This window comes from Podarcis raffonei, chromosome 14 (genome assembly GCF_027172205.1).
Source record: "Podarcis raffonei isolate rPodRaf1 chromosome 14, rPodRaf1.pri, whole genome shotgun sequence".
In the NCBI taxonomy this organism is placed as follows: Eukaryota; Metazoa; Chordata; class Lepidosauria; order Squamata; family Lacertidae; genus Podarcis; species Podarcis raffonei.
The window spans coordinates 6174663-6202456 of NC_070615.1; the positions used below are offsets into that span (position 1 = coordinate 6174663).

At 41.9% G+C, this 27794-nt stretch overlaps 1 protein-coding gene across 8 annotated transcripts in view; it reads right to left on the reverse strand.

Annotated features, from left to right (window-relative positions):
* Positions 1–253: 253 nt before the first annotated feature.
* TCF12 (transcription factor 12) overlaps positions 254–27794 on the reverse strand; it is a 140044-nt gene continuing 112503 nt past the window's right edge. For 4 of the 8 annotated variants that reach the window (XM_053365391.1, XM_053365390.1, XM_053365394.1 and 1 more), the window contains 8 exons: positions 24026–24099; positions 22030–22101; positions 20617–20823; positions 11898–12012; positions 8965–9136; positions 7838–8070; positions 4049–4202; positions 254–1927 (listed from right to left, as the gene is read on the reverse strand). In XM_053365391.1, coding sequence (XP_053221366.1) covers positions 4060–4202; positions 7838–8070; positions 8965–9136; positions 11898–12012; positions 20617–20823; positions 22030–22101; positions 24026–24099 — 1016 coding nt within the window. In that variant the 3' untranslated portion in view covers positions 254–1927; positions 4049–4059. The remainder of the gene's footprint in view (positions 1928–4048; positions 4203–7837; positions 8071–8964; positions 9137–11897; positions 12013–20616; positions 20824–22029; positions 22102–24025; positions 24100–27794) is intronic. The other 4 variants (XM_053365392.1, XM_053365396.1, XM_053365398.1 and 1 more) reach the window with 2 other exon arrangements.

The window sequence follows — 27794 nt, forward strand, 5'->3', positions numbered from 1 at the left end:
GGTACTACACAGTATGCTAGAACCCTACTATGCTCTTACAATGCTATTGTAAATTTATGGTATTAATGGACAGATTACGGTAAATAACCCTACATTTTTTACTACCTAATATAGTAAAATAAAGTAAGAAATTTTTTTTACTGAAAACTTTTTTGATTTCAAAAATCTAGAAAGAGTAATATTTAGAATTCAAGACACTTTCTTACAAGATTATTGTATAAAAGACTAGCTACAGTGAAAAATAAGCCAAATGTTTTCTTTTTCTCTCTCTCTTTCTATTTTATGAAGGAAAGCTTCTGGGCATACCACAAATTCTAATACAGCCAAGAGACAACAAGCTTGGAAGGAAAAAGGTCAGGCAGCGGCAGGTGAGCACTTTCACATGTCATCATAAGCAGAAGTTCATTGAGACAAGAAGCACTGAAATGAAGAACAAGGCCACAGAAGTTGGGTCAGGTGTTACTGGAGAACTGATAAATAATCCAGTCAGTCACTTCACAAACCAGTTGATTTTCTAGGAACCATCTAAGACGTGATCTAAAATTCTTAAGCCTGTTGTAGCAACATTTTTGTTCTTTCAAATGTGGTGAGATTATTCAGATGGCTAGTTGATCTATTTCTTTAGTGAGTACAAGCAGATGGCAGCCAGGAAGAGAGTTAGGAAAGTTGTGTTTTGATTGTCCCTTCCTCTCTGCCACACTCTGGGGTGCTACAGTGGAAGACAGCTTTTATGGAAGTTCAAAAGAGCTGGGATATCCCCAAAAGAGGGAGCAAGAAGGGAAGACTTAAGGACCACTCAGGTCAAGCTGCAGCATATTCTGAGATTGCTGTTGCAGCTTATTTTCTAGGACAAAGACGTATGGCAAGAAGTTGATAGGATCCCATCCCAACCTTCTCTGCAGGTAAACTAGATGATAATTTTTAAGCTAAAGTGTAAGGACAGACTGGCTGTTGCTCTTGTATCCCAGTGGTCAGATCCACTCACCCTACTCCTGCCACAACAAACTTCAGATCGGACTGCTCACCAGACTTTACAACAGGTAAGTAAGTCTCCTTTGCATTTTAATATATTTTATGCTTACAACCATTTACTTATACTTACTGCTTAGAAAACAAAGCAGTTCTAAGTTGGTTGTCCCCCCCCAATTTACACATTGTAAGTTATACTAGGAACCCCAACTGTCTAAAGGGTTTGAGAAATCAATAGTACATCACTTCTTTTCATTCCAAGAATGCTGTGACCATAGTATGGTTCATGCCTTGCACTTGGAACAGGAACACCTTTGCAATAAGGAACTGTGCCTGAGAGGGCTGGCAAGCATTTAAAAATAAAAAGACATACTAAGGAAAACATGCACCAAACAGCCAAAGGAATGGGAAGAATGACAGAAGCCCTTGTCCCTTCTTTCTTTTAAGACATTCACAAGTATGCTGGGAATGTGAAGGGTTAGAAGTTTTTGTAGTTTTGCTCTCTTAACACCAACCTCTCAGCTGAACTCCCATCAGCTTCGAACAGCTTAACATTTCCCTTCATATGTAGACCTTCACAGTTCCATTACAAATAAATAACAATTTGTAGTTACAATGCATTTGTCAATTCAGTTTAGGCACAAGGCAACTTCCACGGCGAGTGGAGGAATCAAAGAGTCTCTGATTGTGCTGGAGCGGCATGCTGCTTGCAAGAGGACAAGGAGGAGGAGGAGGAGGAGGAGAAGCACAGAATATTTCTGGTGCTGAAATTCTATCAGGAGGAGATGCTGTTGGCATCATCACACTGACGCAGTTGGTCACCAGTTACTTTAACCATATAATTGCGTTTGGGTTTCTTGTGTCTCCTATCAGATGTGTCTTTGTTCAATTTTGAGTCTGTGTCCTTGTGAAGAAAAGCAGGTCACCTTCTAGGTTTCCTCCCCATGATTCTGGAATTCTGGTGTGAAAATCATAGAAAATATTAGCAAAGGATGGTGGCACCATGAATGTCTGCTAAATCTACTAATAGTTACTATTTTCACCAGCAAAGCCTGGCTGATCTGCAGCTGGCCGAAACACCAGCCAGCCCCAGCAAGCCATGTAGGACAGCATCCAGTTTTATGTGGAAGATCAGATTCTGTTTCTCTTGAAGCAGTTTATCCCATAGCACTGAGGCCCAATGGCCCCAGCCAAGAAACTAGAGGCAGATCTACACTAAACATTAAAACCATATCCAACACACATTTAGCCCCCCCCCCCAAATCCTGTGAACAGCTCCCATGATTTGGGGGGGAAGTCATGTGCTTTGAAAGTGCACTGAATGTGCTTTAAATGTATAGTGTGGATCTGCCCCGCATAGAAATTGGTCTATTGCACTAGCCAATAGATCAAGTAGGACTTGAAATGGCTTGACTTCCTTCCATTTTGTGTGGAGGTAGAGCAAAGTCAGCACCAAAGCATCAACTTATACTTATACCGACCTGGCCACAGTGATCCATGCGACGGTCATCTCCAGGCTTGACTACTGTAATTCGCTCTACGCGGGGCTGCCCTTGAAGCTGTCCCAGAAACTCCAGCGGGTACAGAATGCTGCAGCGAGGCTCCTCACGGGGTCTCTGCCATGGGAGCATATTCACCCAGTGCTTTTCAAGCTGCACTGGCTCCCGGTGGAGTACAGGGTCAGATTTAAGGTGCTGCTTTTGACCTTTAAAGCCCTTCACGGCCTAGGACCCTCGTACCTACGGGACCGCCTCTCCCGGTATGCCCCACGGAGAGCCTCAAGGTCCATAAATAACAACACTCTAGTGGTCCCGGGCCCTAAGGAAGTTAGATTGGCCTCAACCAGAGCCAGGGCCTTTTCAACACTGGCTCCGGCCTGGTGGAACGCCCTGCCTCACGAGACCAGGGCCCTGCAGGATCTGATTTCTTTCCGCAGGGCCTGTAAGACAGAGTTGTTCCACCTGGCCTTTGGCTTGGAGCCAATTTGATTCCCTCCTTCCCTCTCTTTCTTTTTTCTTTTCCTACATTTTAATATTTTAATGTTCCATTATTTTAATGTTGTATTTTATTTTTGTTTTTAAGTTGTAATCATTCATCTTGTTTTTATTATTGCTTGTAAGCCACTCTGAGCCCGGCCTTGGCTGGGGAGGGCGGGGTATAAATAAAATATTATTATTATTATTATTATTATTATTATTATTATTAATATTATTATTAACTGTGCAAAGGAAAATACTCTACTCAAAAGAATCTCTCTGTCATGACAAGCTCATGGAGAAAATATGCCCAAGAGCCCATTTGCATTACCAGCTACTGGTCTATTTGCAGATGACCCCCTCAAAACTGGATGGACCACCTGCTGTAACCAAGACAGGCACACAACAGAGACCATTCCTATACTAAGCAATCAGTCTAGTTTGCATGGACAGAATTTTAGCCTTGGTCTACCCTCTTCAAAACTGTTCTGTCTTCACAATATATACATACTTTGTGGTTAATCCTCACAATGAGTTTTACAGTAGCACAAAAGAGCCAGGTGACAAAATGCTTGGCACTCAGCTACTTTTGTGCAAAACTGATGTAGCAAGGGGGAAAGTGAAGGATGCCATAATAACAAAACAGCTACATCAAGTCATGAGGGCCAATCGGGGAGCTCACTTGGATGTTTCTTCCACAAAATTGGTTCTTTTGTGATTGTTTTTAGTTGCGTCTCTCATCTCTCCCGGCTAAAAAGTGGTACAAGTGACTTACGCAAACACCTACACAGGCTGAAGATCCGGTGCTTCTTAAGGTGAGCTCTCAGTAGATTTTTAGTAATGGCAAGTCCTAAAGGTTTTTGTTGAGTATTGCTATTCATTTTAACAAAACTATATTAGATGTGGTAAAATGGTAAAGGACTTTATAGCATTTGAAAACAACAACTAGATCTGGGTCTCATGGCAATATTTAAAACAAGCACAAAGAGTAGTCAAATCATTTTCATACTTTAACTATGTCCTGTGTCCTACACCCAAATTTCAATTCTAGATATTCAAAAGAGCTTTCTTTAACTCACACAGATGTGCAATGTTTCACTTACCTGGCTGGTGTTTACATATGACCCATAGGGTTGGTAGTTTCACTAAGTCCAGGGTGGCTTCCTGGATGTGATGCTGGTGGCTCTGCCGATACGGCAGAAACTTTTTCTTCTTCCCTTCTCTTAAGGCAGGCTGCTTTTGGGTTTAGGTTCCTCTCTAAGAGTAACATAAAAAACACCACCTCTGTTAATGCATGAAAGGCATGGTTTTGATTGGTGACTAGTTCTCAATATGGAAGCAAACCAAAGATCTATCTACCTGGCATTATCAAGCATGCTGAACTCCACAGATAGTTCTTACAGATGTTTATTTATTTTAATCTAGATATGCCATCTTTCTGAGCCAAGGCATTGCAAGGCAGCTTGTATAATGGCATTTGAAATACATTGTTTTATGATTCACCAATTTTGCACAAAACAACAGTTTCAAAAATAAAAAATCTGTTTCTTTGCTGTACTCAGCCCCAACCAGATAGAGAACCAGCAGTCCACCAAGAGTTCAGAGATAGCCTGGGAAGTTTCCACAGAAGCTCTGCACATTTCTAGTGGCATCTGATTCTGGTGTGGAAACTCATGGTGCAAAACAGAAGGACCATGTTGATTTACTGTTTTTCACATTTATACCCCAAATATGGTTTCAGCTGGTCCCTGAGGCAGTACAAGTCACAACTAAAAACTTTTAAAACAGTATTTAATAAAACAAACAACACCATGTTAAACATTTTTCATAAGATACTCCAAAACACAATGGAGACATTGTGACGTGTTACTGGGTTGTTGTTTTAATTTTGATTATATATTATATAGTTTTGCTAATGAAGCTTAAATTCACATTAGCTTTTTTTGCATCTGTATCACACTAGTGACTCATGTGCAGCTTGTGATTGATTAAAACCTCAATAACCCTTTCAGATATACAGTGGTTAAGTACTTAATTCGTTCGGGTTATACCTCGGGTTAAGTACTTAATTCGTTCCTGAGGTCCGTTCTTAACCTGAAACTGTTCTTAACCTGAAGCACCACTTTAGCTAATGGGGCCTCCTGCTGCCGCCACACCGCCAGAGCCCGATTTCTGTTCTTATCCTGAAGCAAAGCTCTTAACCTGAAGCACTATTTCTGGCTTAGTGGAGTGTGTAACCTGAAGCGTATGTAACCTGAAGTGTATGTAACCCAAGGTACCACTGTACCAGTGTCAAGATATTCTCCAATCTATATATCTGTGTATTTTATTGATTTTTGTCTAAATGCAGAAGTTTGCATTTGGTTCTGTTGAATTTCATTTTGTTAGTTTTGGCTCAGATTTCCATTTTGTCAAGATCAGGACTGTTTTCTACACTTGATCTTAGCTGATAGGCTAGGCGATTCCTGTTTTCTGAGATATTACTGATTCCTCCCAGTTTCATTTCTCATGTACAAATCTGCTAAGGATTCCATTCACCTGTTCATTCAAGTCGGCCATCCTCAACTTTGTGCCCTCAAATATGTTTGAGACTACAACTTCCATAAATCCCAACCAGCACAGCTGTGTGGTTCATCTGGAGGGCACCAGGTTGGGGAAGCCTGATCTAAGCCATTGATATAAATACTGCTATTGAATATTCCATTTCCATGTTCAGCTGTTAATTCCGTCACTTCCAAGATAAACACTCTCATCCTTGTTTTCTTACAACGTAACAGAAAAAAAGAATACAAAATGAGGCCCAAGTTGCTGGCATAAGCAACAGAACAGATGAGATGTCACTTGGTGATTTAGACCACTGAGCAGATATTAATGTTGACACCTTCTGCATCTCGAAGACATTTATATGTACACCCTGGAAATGCATCAGATGAGAAAGCACAATACAAAACACAGCTGTGTCCAGGCGGCCCACAAGGAGAAATAAACAAGGGAGGGAGAAACACATCCTCTTTAGTGGGAGATGGTGTGGCTCTGATGTCCGTTTCATCATTTCTTTGACACAGATATAAAAGGAGTTGCATACGAGAGGTCAACAGTCGCTCCAGTTCGACAGGAGAATGTGATTATAAAGAACTGTGCTTATTTTATAACCCAACCTCAAGAGAGGACTTTTCAAGGTTGACATGGATATGGATTTGTTGCTAAGGGTTAACTCTGCTTCCAGTGGCAGCTGGTGCCCCCTCAAAGTCAGGCAAACCCCATAAGGATTATGATAAATGGACTTGACAGAATGTAATTTAAATAAAAAATTATCGCCTATGGTTAGGATTTAAAGCACTCAGGGCATTGGTGTGCACACAGAGCTCAGCAGGAACATTCCTGACACGGAAGACAAGGGGACAGCCCTTCCTTGCACAGAGCTCCAGGCACGCAGTGGATCCTCCTCCTATGAACCCGCACTGCAAACACCACACAAGCTGAATTCATGATCATTAGTGAAGATTATCAATGTATTTTCAGTTGCATCTATCCTTTGCTTTCTTTATTCAGCTTTAGTATTTCGATTTGTAGATATAGCCAAACACCCAGAGGTTAGGGAGGACTTGGACCTGAGAGAGGAAGCTTAAATTCTCAGTTCAGTCATGAAGCTCCTAGCCTGCCTTGGGCAAGTAGATCAACATCTAAAATTGCCTGCCTGCATCATGGGAACGGTGGTGGCTGGCACAAGAGTGCTGCTCACCTGCCTTCCCAGCATGGAGGTTGCTGCCAGGAGCTAAGGGAGCAGGGAGGTCGGTGTTGTGGGGGTATAGCTGCAGAGCCAATCAGATAATCCCGGGGCCATGTTCTGCACCTCGCCGCCACCCCCCCGCCCCGGTTACCAGCAGTGACCTCTGCATTGGGCAGCCAGGTCAGCAATGGTGCTCCACCCTGTTTTGCCAGCTACTCCTGCCTGGGAATAACAACTGACCTTATGTTAACTTACGTTTACTGATATCATGCCTGCAGTAACAATGAAATAAGCCCAGACAGAAAATCACCACAGAGTGACTGCATGAAGTAACTGTGAAGCCCTAGCACACACTTTGAAGGAAGAATGAGGTACACAAACCAAAAAAATCACAAATGGACCTACAAAGACTTTATGGTAAACATAAATTGAATTATAAAAGCAAAACAATTATACAAAACACACAGCACATAAATAGTATAACACTAATGGAGAAGAAAATACATGCTCCCCCCGCATGGCACTTTACCCCCCTTTTCCTGAAAAAGAGCCCCAATCATAACTGATAAAATGCTACCGCCTGCTTATAGAGAAGGGGAACTGAGGCAGGGGGCTGCTGGCCTTGGCTTAAAGTTACTGCGCTCTGCCCCAAGCAGCACCAGGCCAACCCCAGAGGGTCCAGATGCCTGTGCTGAACTGTGATTTATTTATTTAAAAAAATTATATACCACTTCATTGTTAAAGAAATCTCTAAGCGGTTTACAACAATATTAAGCAGTATGTGATACATGGGCATTTTCTTGCCTCTGTGATATTTCTGGGGGACGGGGTGGGGTTTGGGGGAGAAGCAGATACAGTAGCCTGGGCCCTTTTGTTAAAAAGCAATAAAATCTGAGTGCGTTCCCAGGTTTATGTTGCATCTTACTGAAAAATGGAACTCTTAAAAGTTATACATGCTCAGTTCTCCCACTAAATATGCTGGAACTCAAAAAGGGTTAGGTCTGGCCATCCTAAGTTTATACACAACAAATGCAAATTTGTTACACAATGCAAATTAGAACATGGCTTAAGGAATGACATTCAAACTTGGATGAAGAAGGCAACACAAAAACTGGGACAAAGAAGGAAAGAAGAGACACACACTGTGCCCAGCCAAGCTCACCTCTGACTTGCTGCTCGAGACTGAGGATGACTGCCACAGCCTGGTGAAGAATAAGCAGCTTGGTCTGAGGTTTCTCACTCTTCAGATGAAGCTGACACATCCGGCCCAGCTCTTTGAATGCTTCGTTAATATCTCGGACCCGCAAGCGCTCACGAGCGTTGTTGGCCATCCGCCTCTCTCGCTCCCGCTCCAGCTTTTGTTCCGGATTTAAGTCCTCATCTTCATTAGTGCTGCTGTTGAAACACAGGCAGGTAAAGTGCCTGGAGTAAGCACCCTGGCAATCATCCCTGTTCATATCATATCACAGAACTTTTTACTGCTGCCTGCATTCCTCCTTTTCAAGTGTCTTCCATGCAAGGAATTGGCCTCTGCAAACCAGAACAATGAGCCCTAATTTCTCACTCTAACCCCACCCCCACCCCGCTTTTGCACTTTTGGCCAACCTGTCTCTCACACAAGTAGAACATTTGCATGAATAGTGTAGCCTGCAGTGAGGTTATGGCAACCTGAAGACAGTGTTCCAAAAATGTTGCCAGAGTTGAGATCTGTGAGCAACCTGGCTTTTAGTTTATGCAAGCATGTTGTGAGCAAGTTCACCCCAAAGTAATTAACAAGAGAAATTACTGCCGCCAAGGTGAATTTGCTGAAGTGATCCTTCTTTTTGCCTTACTAGTCATTCCCTCCAAACCAGAAGCAGATCTTTCAGAGGTTCACGAAGCTCACATGAACAGTTCAGGATGGAAGGTATACACAACAAAGACTCAGGGCTTACTTAAGAATGACAGCTTATCAGGAAGAGCAAAAAATACCTACACCTGGCAACTCACTCCTGACTTGAAAAGCTGCCCACTTCTCCATGTGTGGTGCCTGTCATCCTTTGTGGTGTTACCAGAAATAGTGGACCTTATTCTGAGGGGTCAATAACAGTTTGCATGAACTACTGAGCCTTAGAAGACACTGAAAGAAAACTTCCATATTGAACTTTCCGTTATTTGTACACTGAACTGACACCTGAAATCATATATGCTCTTTTTGATTATGCCCCCCAAATCACTCTAAGAGTTTTTCTCACCCCAGGCAGAGGGTACTGACAGAGAACCTGACCTCTGAGGAGTGGGCTGCTATACCTTGTTCTTCCTCTTGATGAGATTTTGATATCCTTTTGGGAGGACTCATCATCAGATTTCATATCATCAGAGGAGGCAGGTTCATGTGTGTTTTCATCTTTCTCCTTGTGCTCTGACTTGATCTCAGCCGGACCTAATGCCACTGAGTGGTTCGGCAACCCAGATGACAGCACTGCATGCAAACACAACAAAGTGTAACTGGCAATAAGAAGACCACCACCTCCCTTATTTTTGTCCAAAGACAACCTGGCTAAGAAAATGGGTAGCAAGTGGCTCCCACCCAGATAGAGAAGACATAGGAAAATGTTGAAAAAGGAACTAAGCTCAGGAGGAAGGTCATAAGGTAGTATTAGAAACGCCTCCCTTCTTTTGCTCCAAACTAAACATAAGTGTTTCAAGGTGACAATGTGGGAGGCTCTAATGTTGAGTCCATTAGCGGTCTGAAATAGCTACTTGATGGGTTGGGTGCATTTGTGTTTTGTGGGGAAGATGATGCAATTTAATATAATAGATACAAACAGTTTGCTTTTTCACTTGAACTCCAACACTGATGCTTTTATTGGCTGCTCAACATGCCACCCATTAGACTTTTTTCTTGATAAAAAAACCCCCAAAACTTGCAGCTTTTAGTTAAGAGTCTCTCACAATTCCAGAAAATCTTTGAAATGTAATTGCTGTCTACAATAAATTAGAGGTCCATTCCAGAACAGAAGAAATTTAAGACCGTGCTTATTTCAGCAAGTGTCACTAAAGACCAGGACCAGTTCACAACAATTCTGAAGTGAGAAAAAGAGCCTCTAGGAACTCTGCTGGATACTTCTGGCTTGCCCCTGTTTTGGCTTCAAATAAGTGATCATGTAAAGCCCTGGGCAATAATAATTCTCCTTGCAAAGACAAAAGCAAATTGCTTTGGGAGGGGGAGGTAGGAACTTTCCCAGATTCCAGTCGCCTTGCCCTGCTAGCATCATGGGCACGTCTCAAGTGGAACTAAGTGTGGCTCTCATCCCAAACCCTTTTCAGTGCAACATGAATGGTTCTCATTTCCCCATATCCCTACTCTTGAGAACCTGAAATACATGGCACAGGTCCATATGCACCGCCTCCTGCAGCAGACTCATATTAAGTGATCCTTGAGGGGATATAACCTCTCCATAGTGCCCTACTGTCTATGAGAAATGTTGAGAGAATAAAACATTTTTGTGATGTACCTAATAAATGATTACTGCAGGTTGAAAGGCAAAGGGTAAGAAATTATTCAGTATTTACATGATATGGGGCAGCGGGTAGGGTAGGGAACAAGCAGAGATCTTATTAGCTGTAAGAGTAACGACTCTTGGTGTTGACCAAGCACACAGACTATCGTTCTTTTCAGGACCCACAACCCAAATCACTGTGCTTTGGATTTATAAGATGCCATTCAAAGAAATATTATTTTAAGAGACCATTTGGAGAATTGTTGGCAAACACCATATGAATAAATCAGGGACCAGAATGGGCAGTCCTTGTGCACTGTGGCTGTAAGTTCCAACTAGTCCAGAAAATGACGCATTCTACCCCCTCTGTGCATAAGACCTACTCAAAGAAGCCATCTGTGGTACTGCTCATTTTACTGTGTGATCTAAAGGGAAAAAGGAGGGAATCCATCCATTCAGGCCAGCAAAACTTCTCATGCCTTAGCTTGTTTCAGCTGAGAATTGAAAGTGCTCTTAAAGGTACCTGCTATGAATGGGTGTGTTCTGCCAAGGCTGGGATATCAGTTCAGCTTGTTACTGTATAAACATCATTTTTAAGAACAGGAAGTCTACACAAGTCCATTTCAGTTTATAGGGAACCACTTCTGCAGGTGGAAAACTATCTCCAAAAGTGGTTGTGCAGATTTAATCCCCTTCTTTAAAAATTTAATAGATAGGCTGACACATGCAGTTTGGAATGAAAGACAGACAACTATTATGGGGAATGCTACATTAATTTACTAACTTGCATCCACATGGCCGTGTGTGTGTGTGTGTGCGCGCGCGCACTTAAGCAGAAGTGGGGAACTTCCAGCATGCACATCAAACTTAGCCTAACTAAACTCCCCATTTGGCCCCCAAGGTCATTTTGGCCAAGCCATTCCCATGTGCCCTACACCTGATATCATATAGGATGTCAGGTGTGGAGCAGGTAACGGTGGGGTTAAAAGAGGCATCCCACAATCAGCTGGTTGTTGGGCTTATTACTGATTGAGAAGTATGTGCAAAGTACTTATTGAGCTCAGCACTGCCCAAACACCAACTAGAGCAGAGCTTTCCAAACTGTGTGTCTGACCTGTTAGTGTGTCGGCTGCAATGTGAGGTGAATGCTCTTATAAGGGGTTAGTTTAACCTCCGGTTTGCTACTAAAACTGAATCACTGTGAGCGAAATGAAACATATCTAAAAAGTGTCACCAACATGAAAAGTTTGGAAAGCTCTGGACTAGAGGGTTTGCAAAGCACCTTGTGCAGCAATTCTGAAGCAACCAGCTGATTGTTGGGTGCTTAGTAAACTCTGCACAAGGGTTATGCTTTGACAGGTCCTGTCTACTTGTCCAAGATGGCCTGCACAGGTGGAGTGGGGAGAAGATACAAGATCTGGCTTACCGGGACAAAAATGTTTCCCATCACTGTTTAAGACAGGTATACAAAGATTGCCAAAGCATGCCTGGGATCACAACAAACAGCAACCCAAACACAAGTTTTTAGGGAGAGGAATCAGTGGGGTTTACATGAAGAATTTTACTGCATATCACAAAGATTCCTCCAGCTACAGTATATTTCTCATTCATGAAGAGACAATTAAATACAGGCAAGTTTGTAGATTAGACTCCATAGGATGCTTAGATGGACTAGTCACCCAGAGTCCTGGGTTAGGAAAAATCCAGCTGGAATTCATCTTACCTCTGTACTTTTCTTACCTCTGTAGCTTTCTTGTGCTTTGTGGTTTAGTTCAGAATTCTGAGCAGAAAGGGCACTGGACAATCCCGAATGACTGCCACTGAGGCTGACACTGTCTTCTCGGTGCGCACTGACCTAGGACAAAAGAAGCACAATCACAGATAATCAGTCAGGCAATAGAAGCAGTCAACCCAAGGTCTTTCTCAGTGGCAGTGGCTCCTAGCACTGCTGACACAGGTTCTTCAACTAGTGGAACGGGGAATGAGTAGTGAGGTGGTTATGTTTGCTGATGATACTAAATTGTTCAATAAAACAAAAAGTGATTGTGAAGAGCTCCGAAAGGACATATCCAAACTGACCAAATGGGCAGTAAAATGGAATTCAGTGTAAATTCAATGTAAACAAGTGTAAAGTGATGTATGTAATGGCGGGGGGGATCATAATTGCACAAACAAAATAATCTGAACTGCCAGTGACTGACCAGGAATGAGACCTTGGAGTAAAAGTAGATAGCTCAACAAAGATGCTGACCCAGTGTGCAGCAGCTGTGAAAAAGGCAAATTCCACGCTGGAGTTAAGAAAAGAATTGAATTTGGAATACTTTGTACAGTTGCAGTCACCTCATCCCAAAAACAATATTGTAGTTGGAAAATGTTCAGAACAGGGTAACAAAATGATAAAGGGATAACAACTCCCTGTGAGGAAACATGGGAGGATTTTGGGCTCTTCAGCCCAGAGAAAAGGCAAATAAGAGGTTACATGATAGGTGTTTATGAATTATGTATGGTATGGAGAAGGAAGAAGAAAAGTTTTTCTTCTTGCATAGCACTAGAACTTGTGTACATTCAATAAAGCTGAATATTGGAAGATTTGGGACAGAAGAAAGTACTTCTTCACATACTGCATAGTTAATCTGCTATTGAATTTACACAACAAGAGGTAGTGATGGTCACCCAATTAAATGGCTTTAAAAGATAAATTCACGGAGGACAAAGCTATCAGTAGCTACTAGCCATGATGGCTATGCTCTGCCTTCACAGTCAGAGGCAATAATGTTTCTGAATGCCAGCTGCTGGAAACCACAAGAGAGGAGAGTGCTGTTGGGCTTGAATCCTCCTTGCAGTTTTTCACAAGTGTTTGGTTGGCCACTGTGAGAACAGGATGCTGGCCTAGATGGGCCATTAGCCTGATCTAGCAGGCTGTTCTGATGTTCTGCCAATGCAGAGTTATGGCTCCCCTCCTATGACACAATGCTTCTACCATTAATTGAAGAAGATCCAAGAGAAGTGAAGTTAAAAGTACCGTAAATGGGAAGGGAAATAATATCACTTCTCACAGCCAAGGTCCTGTTCTTATTCTTATTATAATTTATATACCGCCCTATACCTGCTGGTCTCAGAATATAAAACCACAAGGTACATAATCAAAATAGAATCATAGAATCATAAAAACAACAACCCCCCAACAACCCCCCCAAACATATTTTAAAAGGGCATAGGCTGTCAATCAAATAAACCAAAGGCCTGGTTAAAGAGGTGTATAATGAAGGCTCCAGGCCAACCTCCCTGGGGAGAGCATTCCATAGACGGGGAGCCACAGCCGAAAAGGCCCGTTCTCGTGTTGCCACCCTCTGGGTCTCTCTTGGAGGAGGTGGGTTCATATGGAAAGAGGCGGTCCTTGAGGTATAATGGTCCTGAGCACTTTAAGGCTTTATAGGTCAAAACCAGCACTTTGAATTGGGCCCGGAAAATAATTGGGAGCCAGTGCAGTCGACCAGGATTGGTGTAATACGCTCAAACCGTCTCACTGGCCTTGCAACAACAAACATTTGATTATTTGTACCCCACGCATCTGATGGGGTTGTATAGGCAGCTTCCACCATATACAAAAGCATAATTAAGCATTAAAAGCATTAAATATTAAGCACTTCCCGATACAGGGCTGCCTTCAGAGGTCTTCTAAAGGTTGTAACATATCTCAAGGGTTGAGAGTTGGGTTGGAACAGTTTGCCTCCTCACCCCTCATGAGAGATCCCTTCTTGCAACATCAGTGTCAATATCATACATTTTTTGCTGATTTGATGCCAGGATTGATGACGTGCTTCACAATGAACCCTTGGTTGCTGGGACTGGAAGGCCTATGCTAATAAGTTTGGCAGGTCAAAGGTCATCCCCCTCCTCCCCTTTAACACACGTATTCATGGGAGAATGAACAACAAATGCAAACCTGAAAGGTGGGGCATGCAATCAAGCACTACTATAGAGATGAAGCTTTTTTATAGGAATAAATAGCAGAGAACAGCAGCTAAAAGATTAAGCCTTTAATTAAATAGGTTTATTGCCCACAGTTACACATGAGAACCCCTGCTTTTCAATAAATCCTTCAAGCCTAGTAAACTGCTGAGCTTTGAATCCCTCTTGAGTAATTAATGCAGCTTTTCTCTTTAACATTTAGTGTGGGTTTTACTGAGACAGAGATAAATACCCTTATGCAAGTTCATGCTTTAATTTACTGTTTCCTGTGAACTCCAATTCATCCTGATTTGTTGTATTACTTTCCAAATGCAAGATTCTTCCACAAAGACAGATGCATACTAGTCAAATATTTTCTAGATGCTCTTATTTTCCTTTTAACATAGAACCGTGCCTCAGGTTAGTGTAAAGTTTCACAAGAATATCAATAGTCACCAGATAGAAATAGAAATACAAACAAGTTTCTATATGAAGAAAGTGTGAAACTCTCCGGGGGGGGGGGAGGGTTAAAAATAAAACTTTGTTAAATTCTGCCCTAGAAGTTTTGTATATCTTTATTCTAGTTGTGCTCAAATCCAAATAACATTCAAGCTGCTAATCATGAGATGTCTTAGGGGCGAAGTAGCTACAAAATATTATTAAATTTTTATTCTTCAAGCAATGTCCAAACCTAACAGCTACCAGATTCTTGATAATGTTAAAATCTAAGACTAATCCAACAATGACAGACAGATCAAATCTTAGATTCAGAAAACAGTCTGGAAACTTTGAAAGTGAAGTTGAACTTCTAGGAACATATGATAGGGGACTCAAGAAAATAATTTAGATTAAATATTTTGCCAGGAATGTCACTACACAGCAATGTAAGACATAGAATCATAGAATTGTGGAGTTGGAAGGGATGCTAAGGATCATCTAGTCCAACCCCCTGCAATGCAGGAATATGCAGCTGTCCCATATGGGGATCAAACTTGCAAGCACCATGCTCTAACCAACTGAACCACCCAGGCATGTTAACCAAGTACAATATCAAATCAACTTAAATGAGTTCTCAGGTTGATAACTAAACCCCATTAGATCATCAACTGAATTCAAACAGTTACTTTCTTAATAAGATACTTCAGGAAATACTAATTTTTGGAATTTCAAAACCTGGCCAGAATGTTAACTTTGCAACAATACTGGCAGTGTTTAGACATCACACTAAGCCACAGTTTAAGGTAAAGGTACCCCTGCCCATACGGGCCAGTCTTGACAGACTCTAGAGTTGTGCGCTCATCTCACTCTAAAGGCCGGGAGCCAGCGCTGTCCGCAGACACTTCCGGGTCATGTGGCCAGCGTGACGAAGCTGCTCCGGCGAACCAGCACCAGAGCAGCGCACAGAAATGCCATTTACCTTCCCGCTGGAGCGGTACCTATTTATCTACTTGCACTTTGATGTGCTAGGTGGGCAGGAGCTGGGACCGAAAGACGGGAGCTCACCCCGCCATGGGGATTCGAACCGCCGACCATGCGATCGGCAAGTCCTAGGCACTGAGGTTTTACCCACAGCGCCACCCGCGTCCCATAGTTTAGAGCAAACTTAGTCTGGATTACTCAGCTCTCACTCTAATGTAGCAATCCTAAAGTAACTGACACTGAAACCAGTAGGTTTCACATCTGATCAAGCTGACAAAAAGAGAGAGCAAAGGACAACTCCCCTGTTGAAAACAATCCTGGCATCCAACAAAATGAGGGCCCATTTAAGGGGGCACTTCCATGTAGGCAAAGCCAAGCCTATGAACACAAGGATCAAGCATAAAGAACCAACTGTCTCCCATGCATCAGAGATTTTTGAGGGGATATTTACTGAAACCTTATCAGGTGCGACACGAAACACCAGCAGGAGCACTAGCACCTGTGGGTGCTGCACTGGCAACCCCTGCACTATACATTTCTTGCAGCGGACTGAGAAAAGTACAGCATGTCCAAGCAGCTTGCAAAATAGGACTCTAACTTGTTATTGAGTACCGAGTACAAAAGGAAATACGTCAAAGAATAGAGAGACAGCCAACTTACTTGAAAGTGCTCAACATGTCTGGCAAGAGAGCTAGTGAAGGACTCTGCTCCCTACTTTAGCTTAAAGTTATTGTAGTTCATGCCAATGCCAGGCTTCTCCCAAAAAGCACAATGGAATCTAACAGTAATGTATGCTTCAAAACATGAAATAGAATGCAAAATGGTGGGTTGCTTTTAAGATTTAAAATGTTCATTGAGTAAAGAGCAGGGAAAGTGTAACAGCCAGCACAACAGAACACACCAAAACAACAATTAAGCAGAGATGCAGGAAATGGTTTTTTTAAAGCTGGCAGAAAACTTAAGCAAGTGTTACAATAAAACCATGCCTGGTTATGCAAGTCATAAAAAATAAGACTTACATTACTCATTTCCTTGTTTCTTCTGCCAAGGACATTTTCAAGGAAATTTAATTATTTTTTCTAAGAGTTAAGAAGTTAAAATGAGCTGCAATGGGATGTCCAAAATATATTGCTAAATCTTAATGAACTTTTTTTGGCCAAGGTTTACTCAGAAGGGCAAACTTTCCTACTTCATCAGTGCTTCAGTCAACATACATGATCTTCCCCAACCTAGTGTTCTCCAGATGTTTAGAACTGCAACTCCTTTCAGACCCAGCCAGCATAGAAGGCTTTGTCCTATGCATTCTATCGACTGAGAGCAGTCAGAATTCCATCAACAAAAATTATATGGAGAAGAAACTACTAGGCACCCATCCTTCACTCAGGCCAAGGGATTCAGATTGCTCAGCTGTGGATGCCTCCATATCCGACTGGTGAACCCTCCACAGTTTCTTCTTAGAGAGCAAGCTAGAATGAGAAAACCTTAGCTCTTCCTCCCTGGTGCTTCAGAGGTGATGAGAGGGGCAAGGAGGTTTGACCTTATAAAATTATTACTTTCATAATGTTATATTTGATTAAGAGCTATACTCGTAATGTTCACCAATTTTAGCATGTCTACTTGCACTAGTCAGCCAGCCCAACAAATCTGAGCACATTTTCTATCTCACCACTGAAGACAATCCTATACCAGACCCACCAGTCTGTTTCTCCCTTAGTACCTATGATGTAGAGCCCATCATTTCTGAATTAAATGGGGATTCAGGACAAGTTTCCAGTGATACACACAGACCATGACTGCATCTTCTACATAAATCACAATCTCTACACCCAATAAGTAGTTCAAAAAAATGAAATTGGTTCTTACTATTTCTATTTGCAGATTAGGTTGGAAGACATTTTATCTTGAGTATGCCACTTCCTACTGGATTTGATAGGCAGGGACCTAAGAATCTTTTGCCTCTTCCAGGGGGAGGAGTCATCTTGCCCCTCCAGATCAAACTGGCAGAGCAGAAATAACTCCTCAACCCTAAAAATCAAAACACAAAAACAGAACCATGCAAGGGAATAGGAAAGAGAAAACAATAACAGAAAGAAACAAGCTGAACAAACAGCATCACTAAGCACTGTGTACAGATTGAAGGATGCAGGTTGCAGCCATGATGCCCAAACACCGCAGAAGAGGGATGCAAAGTGTTTGCGAATATGGCAAACACTTACCGGTACTCCACAAAGACACCTTTTATAAGAATTACACAAAAACAAAAATCATCTGAATTAGGACTTTGGTAGCAGTCCAAGAATATCAAGTTAGAAGAGTATTAAAATTTAATTGTCAAGGGTAAGAAGCCTGATATCCACAAGAATATCAGAGTTTGACATTTTGCTCTTTGCTGACCACAACAAATGCAGCTTCTCTCTCTTCTTCTGTATTTCAGTGATTAGTTTGTTCCACCAGAGCACATCTGCAATGAATGGATACACAGCTGGCTGAGTTCCAGAAAATCTCAATATCCTTTCTACAAATGGCCAGGACAACATGGACCAATAGAAACAAAAAGGAATCCAGTTAGGGGTACCAGAAGAAACAAACTCTTAGGATATATGCAGAGAGGGGCAAAGTGGAAGGCGAGAATATACCCAGAGCCTTGCATAAGATTAAGAACAGTCTTTTACTTCCCATATAAGCCTGGTCAGTGAGTTTCATAAACTCAAAACCAAGTCCCCCATTTAACCTACTTTTCCAGTGTGAAGTGTTTGGTTCGCCCCCCCCACACTTTATTTCCTTCTTCATTATAGCTTCTCTCTGCACCAAAATGCATGAATAACAAAGGCATTCTAGTTTCAAGACAATCATACAGGAAGGAGGGAGGAATGGCATTATATGTACAGGATGTGTACACCTGTGAATAGATCCATGACCTGGAGCATGGAAAGCAGATTGAGAGAATATAGGTAAAAACTGTAGGAGAGAGAAACAACAGTGACCTTACTGTGGGTGTCTGCTATAGACCGCCAAGCCAGACTCAAGTCTTGGATGGTGCCTTTCTAGAGCAGATTACCAAACATTTGAAAAGGAGAAATACAGTGGTCATGGTAGACTTCAACTTCCCCGATATTGTTGGAACTCAAACACTGCCAAGAATGTAAGGACTGAAAAATTCCTCCATTGCCTTGCTATCAATTTCATTTCCCAGAAGGTGGAAGAAGCAACAAAGGAATCATCTATCTTGGACCTGGTCCTCACCAACAAGGAGGAACTATTCAACGAAATGGAAGTACAGTGGTACCTCACTTTAAGAACAGTCCGGTTTAAGAACGATTCGGTTAACAAACTCTGCAAAACTGGAAATAGTGTCCCGGTTTGAAAACTCTACCTCGGTCTAAGAACGGAATCCAAACGGTGGGAGGGCACCAGCGGCGGGAGGCCTCATTAGGGAAAGCACGCCTCAGTTTAAGAACCGTTTTGATTTAAGAATGGACTTCCGGAACAGATTAAGTTCATAAACCAAGGTACCACTGTACTGGGAAACTTGAGAGGAAGTGATCATGTCCTCCTGGGTTTCGTGATACAGAGGCAAGGAAAAGCTGAGTGTAGTTGCATGCACTCTGGACTTCAAGAAGGCCCAATTTCAAAAGCTTAAGGAACTACTGGATGAGATCCCATGGTCAGAAAAGAGAGTCCAAAATGGATGGGAGCTTCTTCAAGTTGAAATATTGAAGGCCCAAATGCAGACAATTCCAACAAGAAAGAATATTGGGAGGCATCTAAGGAAACCAGTGTTGATGTGTAAGTTTCTGACAGTAAGAGCTGTTCCGACAGTGGAATGGTCTGCCTCGGGTGTTTGTGGTCTCTCTTTCCATGGCGCTTTTTAAACAAAGGCTGGATGGCCATCTGCCAAAGATGCTTTTGTTGAGATTTCTGCATCACAGGGGGTTGGACTAGATGATCCTCAGGGACCCTTCCAACTCTAGAATCATAAATTTCCAACTCTAGAATCATAAACTTAGCCTGCTGATAATGTCTATCATGAAATTATATGAATGCCTGAAGCCAAACATGCCACTGGGGGGTGGAGTTTAACAGGAAACCAGCTAGTCTCCTTGATGCTTAACAGTATTAATATAAATGGAAGTGAAAGCCGTTCTGTTTTATATATTGTACCCCTTCACCAACTACTTTGATGGGAGGTGAAATCCTGCCTTCATTAAGAAATACCCAGCTGTGAACCTGTTTAAAAGGAAACATTCTCAGAATAGCCAGCAGCTTTGAAAACCAGACTGTAAACAAGCCACCCTAAACTGTTTGAGGGGAGAAATGAACAGAAGCAAATCTGCGATATCATTTTCTTACACAATGATTTCAGCGTCTCACTCTCATTCATGGCTGTCTTAAATCCATTTATGTAGAATGATTCATATATGTATTACTGACAGTGAGATATTTCTCTCTTCTGGGGATGAGGGAGAAGATTAGTCTAAGGACTTTGCTTTCCCATTGTTACATAAACTACAGTTGTGCTCAAAGTCATTACATTTACATTCTGAGTTTGGGCACAACCTGGTTTCACATACCAGCAGCTTCTTTCCAGGCTGGTTTGCCAGCATCTGTTACTAGAAGCTGGTTGCATTTTATAACCATTTTCCCAACCCAGAACACTTGAGACCAATTCCATCCTCCTTGACTGCTTTCCCAGTTCAATCTCCATGTTTGCTACTTCAAGCAGAACATGGCCTGCCAATTATTAAACATCTGGAAAAATCATATGTATAAGCTCAAGTACTATTAGCAAAAGTCTCCGGTTTCTGTATCGGTCAAAGCAGCAGGATTTTACGGAGCGTTCACCAGGCGAACCACTTTAGCTGTTCCCCTCTTTCTGCCCTCCCTTCCCCACCCTCTACATTCCTTCCAAATGGGAACTACCAGCAGATGCATCAGGCTGCCATTTCTTCTTCCACAATCACTATCACTAGTTTGGTTTCTGACAGACATTACTGATGCATGACATCAAATCTTCAAGCTTCAGTTCTACTAAAAATTAAATCAAGAGTCAGTCAGTTTAACACATTCAGTAGATTAAATAGCTACTTACTATTGAGGCTTGCCGACTGGTGGTTACAAGGCTGGATGCTCCATAATTTGAGTTCAAACTACTAACAGGCCCATTGTGGGAAGATCCCAGTAAACTATGTATCTCTCCATGGGCGCTCGGCAGGCTCGTTGAAGGCCCCACCGCATGGCTCCTCAGCACATTGATGGCATCATCGAGTCTGTCCAAGCGATCCTCCATCCGGGACTGCTGTTAGGATTTAGAAGGAGCACAAAGGTCATTTATTGTACACATCTGCTAAATCCATTATATACTGTCATGCTTTCTACAATGGAAGACATGAAAGGCAAGTGAAATGCAATATCAAAAGGATTTCAAACGCAGCTAAGCAGCACTATAAACAAATAGGTGGGTAGTGGGGGCAGGTAGCTGATCGGAGAGGATGTGGAATTACTTCTGTCTAAAAAAAGAAAAGGATGTTTTTCAACATTCGGTTATTTGTAAGATTAATGCTATTTGATATTTTAGGATGCAACTTGAAGAAAGAAAATCCAGCAAAAATGTCAAAATCCCAATTTGGATTTAAAAATAAAATTGCTGCATAATTTTGCTGAAATGAAATGTTGGCCTTTTCAGTCAAATGTTGGCCTTTTAGTCAGCAAATGACTGGTGGAGTAGATAAAATACTGAAGACCCAGGTACAAATCCTACCCACCCTACAAACTCCCTCCCAACTAAGCCACAAAGATCAAAAACCGTCCTTAAGACAACTCACAGTCCTTTAGCCCTAAACCCCAACTCATTTGATAGCTATGATAAAGCAAACATTTTAGAAATTAATCTGAGCTCAATCCAAATACAATTTACATACCAGAAGGAAATTTGGATTTCTCCCCCCGCCCCTTTTTTAAAAGGAAGTTTGGATTTCTTATTTCAATTTATCACTTTCCCAAAGAGCTCAGTATTTCAGTATTTCAAAACTACCATCCTGTAAAGTAGGTGAGGCTGAAATAGTAGCTTGCATTAGGCTAAGTGAATTTTGTGGCAGTGTGGGGATTTTGAATCTAGATTTTCTGTATCGAAAACCAACACTCTAGCCACTGCACCAACTATGGCGTTTTACTGTCCTTAACTTAGGTTTATTGTTTATTTAAACAGAGTAGACAAAAATCAGCTTAACCTTGGAAACTCTCTACAAAGTGACATAACAAAATGGTTGAAGGAAATGTGTTATCTACAGCTTTCACCAAACTAGCACCCTCCACATGTTTTGGAGCACCAATTCCCCAAGATGGCTAGGACTGATAGGTGTTCTAGTCCAAAATATCTGAAGGGCAGCTGGTTGGCAAAGGTTACCATACTATACTATATGGTATTTACTGCTACTTTAGGAAAGAATCTGTAAGTAGTGTTAACTGGAAAAATAAAAAGGCACCATCTAAAGAGAAATAGTACCTCACAGACATCCTTTAAGAATGACATAGCATCTTGCAAATGCTCGTGAAGTTGTTGCTCAACTCGATTTTTCTGGCAAAGTCAAGACAGAACAAGAAGCAAAGCACAGGTTAAGTAATTTTAAAGAGGTGAGATCAACAGCTAGTATGTGTGACAGCCTCAGTGGTTAGTTAAGTTAATTCAACAAAGATTTAAATTATACTGAGAAATGAGAAGATACAATACTGAATACTGTAGTAACATTGGAAACCTAATTTCCACATACTGCTTACATTTATTAGTAAAACGTATGGCAGTAACATAATACTCTTATTTGTTAGTTGCATGGAAAATGTTATTATTATTTTTTATCATTGTAGGTCTTTGTTCCATCCCCCCCCCCATTAGGAAATGGTACAGTGGTACCTCAGGTTACAGACGCTTCAGGTTACAGACTCCGCTAACCCAGAAATAGTACCTCGGGTTAAGAACTTTGCTTCAGGATAAGAACAGAAATCGCGCGGCGGCAGTGGGAGGCCCCATTAGCTAAAGTGGTGCTTCAGGTTAAGAACAGTTTCAGGTTAAGAACGGACCTCCAGAACGAATTAAGTTCTTAACCCGAGGTACCACTTTACTTTCAGCTAGACTTGATTACTGGTTGCCTGCAAGTGAATGTCCTCAGAATCCCGACCAAAGGCTATGTGCCATTTCTATGTAGCACACAACACAGAAGAATAGATGAGAAAAAAGCCCTACTCATTCTAGCAATCTGTTTCTCACAGGGCTAAACAGAGGCCTATGGGAATCTCCAGGCAGGCAAGGGAGCAATAAACTGCTCCTGATGTTATTCCCCAACTAGTATTCAGAAGTAGGCTGCCTCTGATCTTGGAGATAAAATGTGCCATCATGACTTGTAGCCACCGATAGTTTTATCCTCCATTAATATGTCTAGTCCCTTTTAAAGCCATTCAAGTTGAAGGCCATTACCACATTGTGTGGTAGCAAATTCCATAGTTTAACATTGTGTTGTGCAAACTAGTGCTTCCTCTTTGCATCTTCCACTATTCAGCTTTATTGGATGACCCTGGATTCTAGTTTCAAGAGGGAGGGAGAAAAACCTCAACAGCCACTTTCTTTACTTTTTTTGTTTACCATGGCATTTGCCTTCTTTTCTAAACCAAAAAACTCTAAATGCAACTTTTTCTCATATGAAAGTTGTTCTCATCACCTAATCACTTTGATTATCCATGTCCAACTCTATATTATTCTTGTTGAGATAAGTGCTCTGTAGATACGGCAGGTGATAAAAAAATATCAGAGATGGAAGTCACAGCAGCAGCGAAGGAAAGTTAGAATCCATCATCTCTATACCAATTTCCATATCAAATTATCAAGCCCTTATTTCCTAAATAAAGAGTTATCATACTTTTTTGTAGCAAGATGAGCAAGACATATTTTAATACTTTTCATAGAAACACAGAATAGTAGAATTGGAAGGAACTCCAAGGGTCATCATCATCTAGTCTAATCCCCTGCAATGCAGGAATCTCAACACACAGTTCCCCATCCAATTTGAAACCATACCAGACCCTGCTTAGCTTTGCAAATGTGCTAGCAGTTTTACTGCTGCACCACTAGTTCCATTGTTATGACAGTTTCATAGTCAAACACTGAAGACAAAAACAAAAAATGCAAGAATTTTTTTTTTTAATTGTGAAGTATTTGCACACCTTTTTTCTTGCATGAATTTGCTGATGGGTTACAAAAAGGTAGCATAATTTCTAACAAGACTATCACATAAGCTGTCTTTAATACAGAAGCTTGATGCCCAGCAAACAGATGGCCAAAGACCCACCCTACATATTTGGTATTGTTCATTTAAAGACAGCCATTTTTGTTAGCAAAAAATCAATTTGTAATGCTGTACTACTGCTTCCTTTAAGGACTGTAGAATTTATTAAAATTAAAGTGCTATCTTTTGGCAATGAAGTCATAACTAGCTTTAAATAATTCTTACCAAAGAGTGCAGAGAATTTTCATAGTTTGGAGAGGAAGGGGCTTGTCCTCCAGTCCTTGACCACTGACTGGCACCTGTCAAAATCAACCAGAAGTAATTCTGATGCAGGCAGGAGAAACAGGAAACAAAAAAGGCAATTTACTGTAGCAAAGTGAAGTTCCACATCATTTGTAACACAAGACTTCTTAGCTTCTAAAACTTGAGCTTTGGGAAGGACTGTAGTTCAGTGGCAGAGCACGTGCTTTGCTGGTAGAAGGTCCCAGGCTCAATCACCAGTGGGATCTCCAGGTAGAGCTTGGATATGCTCCTTCCTGAAACCATGGAGAGCTGTTGCTGGTTTGAGTACACAATACTGAGTGCTAGATGGCCTAGTGGTCTAATTCTGTATGACGCAGCTTCCTATGTCCTAGAATTCTATCACAGATGCTAGGAGTTTCCTAGATAGTATGGTAGTTTCCCAAGAGAGACAAATACGCGCCAACACAAATGTTATTTACTTATTTAGAAAACAATGGATGCTGCACATCGAGAGGGAGGGAGGAAATCATATAGAATCATAGAGTTGGAAGAGACCACAAGGGCCATCGAGTCCAACCCCCTGCCAAGCAGGAAACACCATCAGAGCACTCCTGACATATGGTTGTCAAGCCTCTGCTTAAAGACCTCCAAAGAAGGAGACTCCACCACACTCCTTGGCAGCAAATTCCACTGTCAAACAGCTCTTACTGTCAGGAAGTTCTTCCTAATGTTTAGGTGGAATCTTCTTTCTTGTAGTTTGGATCCATTGCTCCGTGTCCGCTTCTCTGGAGCAGCAGAAAACAACCTTTCTCCCTCCTCTATGTGACATCCTTTTATATATTTGAACATGGCTATCATATCACCCCTTAACCTCCTCTTCTCCAGGCTAAACATGCCCAGCTCCCTTAGCCGTTCCTCATAAGGCATCGTTTCCAGGCCTTTGACCATTTTGGTTGCCCTCCTCTGGACACGTTCCAGTTTGTCAGTGTCCTTCTTGAACTGTGGTGCCCAGAATTGGACACAGTACTCCAGGTGAGGTCTGACCAGAGCAGAATACAGTGGCACTATTACTTCCCTTGATCTAGATGCTATACTCCTATTGATGCAGCCCAGAATTGCATTGGCTTTTTTAGCTGCCGCGTCACACTGTTGGCTCATGTCAAGTTTGTGGTCAACCAAGACTCTTAGATCCTTTTCACATGTAGTGCTCTCAAGCCAGCATCTCAATCTTAGGGCAGTTTACAATAAAATAATAAAAGCAGATGGGGAAGCAATGAATATTCTAGTAGAGTTAGCAACTGAACATCTAGTGATGTTTCCCAAATGCTGGATACTCTTCGCTATGACCCTAAATCGAGGCAGATGAAATAACCTCCTGAGAGCCTAACATGGAATAAGATCAGATTGGCATGAAATCAGGAGTTCCTTTAAATAGCATGAATTATTTTAAATGAACGCAGCACTCAAAGCCAACATATTACATCAGAAAAGTTATGACTCTGCTGAAAACAGGAATCCTATGTAGAAATTAGCCTTGTCAAAAGACTCCCCCTTGCAGCCTCTTTCTTAGTGGTGGCTGGAAGCAGAGTTAAGGAGGATGCTACAGAATCCTCAGGACTCAGCGACTGAATCCTTCTGAATAAATGAAACAAAAACATTTTCTACCCAGACCCTGGAAAACTTCTCAACAAGAGAGATTCTATCCTCTGTCCAACTTGTTTAATTACTGCCACATTTTTATACCCATAACACCATTTGGGGGGAAAGACAGGCAATATAAGAAGAGTAAAGCAATCTATTACACCCCACACCCATAATAGATCAGGATTATTGTTAGGCTTCAGCATAGCAGACATCAGCTATTTTGTGTGGACATTTCACCAAGCAGCAAATGCAATACAGAGATTGCTATAAATTTTTTTGTATAAATTGTACGGACTATATACTTTAAGAGTTACATCATCCTGCCATTAGTTCTAATTCCTTGTTAAATAACAAATTTAAGTAAATTGGGCTTTCATAAGTATTCTCTGTGTGTTGAACAGCTGTTCAACATTTACTTGGCAGCTGAGGCCCTAGTATCAATGGAAGCAATGGTATCTGCTAAGAATGATGCAGCTGCCGAGAGTACCTCTCCCACACTAGACAACACTCAACCCGCTCCTGCAAGCAATTCACAAAACTCCTTTAGAGTATTTTGTTTTAAGGGCACAATAATGTAACACCCACAGCATTCTCTCTTCCCTTTCCAGAACACAGCAGCAAGGAGTAGAAATTAAACACACACACACATTTCACAGAAACACTTTTTCAAAAGGAAACTCAAGGTTTGTGTAGCATTATTAAAAGCAATCTCACCATCTTGTGTTGTTTATGCAAGGTTTTCCTGAAATGCCTCTAAATTCAAACAGGAGTAGTACTAAGTGTTAGTCCTACTCAGGGTAGATCCACCGAACATGACTAAATTAGGTTAATTTCAATGAGTCTACTCTGAGTAGGACTAAGTTGAAGATAATTTTTGATTTTTGTAAGTTACTTCATTATACAGCAATTTTAAGCAGCCAATGAACTAAAAAGTAGCTAACTATGCTATCCTAATGCATGCTGACTCAAAAGTAAATCCCATTGAATTAAATGATGTTTACCCTCAACTAAGTGTGTTTAGCACTGTAGCCCCAAGGTCTTTAAAATGTAGGTCTTTCTATTATCAAAAACGGTCATTATGACAGTTACATCTTGATTTTGCTTCATTTAATTAAGATTAGGAAAACTGTGAAAGAACAAATCATACAAACAAAAAAATCCATCAGCACAGAATCTATCAAGTCAAACTACCTAGGGTGAAACCAGAACCCTGGAAAGCAAGGTTGTTGCAATGGCCCCATTGTGTTAAGTTATGCCTGGGCCCCTTACAGTCTGGCTGAGCATGGCAGATCTCTGGGCTCTCCTTGTCAGGCTTGCGTCTATGGCTGTGATATCAGCAGAGAAACCAAATCAGCTGGCAGCCTGTCGGAAATTTGGCACACAGTGTAGCTCTGTGAAACCAGACTGCAACATCCAAATTTCTCTTAAGAAATAAACATATACCCATCCTTAAGAAGGATATGCAGAATACAATAAAGAGTAAAATGGGTAATCTAATCAGGAAGACATTAACTAAAAACTGTGAGCAGGGCTGGGCGATATCAGCTTTCCAACATCGCAGTATATCTGGAGATAGACCACAATGTTGAAAAAACAAGCTGCATTGACCCCTGCCCACAAGGTGCCGGGTGAAACTGTTGCAGCTCTCACTGCAGGAGCTGAGGCGGTTTCACCCCAGTGCTTCGTGGGCTGGGCAGCTTGTTTGCATGGCTCAACTGGGGTGCAGAAGGGCTCCGGATCCCCAGCTGAGCCAATCTCAGTGTTCCCCCTGCTTGCACACGATCCAGTGCTGGGCCGGGGGCTCCTTGATCTGCTCGGCTGATGGGAGTGGCAACCACGCTCCCCTCAGCTGAGTAGTTTCACGGAGCCCCCACCCAGTCGCCAGCCCATGCAGATGGGGGCTCCGTAAATCTGTTCAGCTCAGGCAAGGACAGCTTCACGTTCCTCAGCTGAGCAGTTTAAAGATGCAGAGGGAGTAACAAGCTGTATCACACTGTATGAGGGCAGAGTGGTATGGCGGTTACACCCAGCATGAGGAGTCAAGAGTCTTGACTTCCTCCAGTGGGCATTGCTAGCAGAGGGACTCAGGAGCGGCGGTGGTTTCACC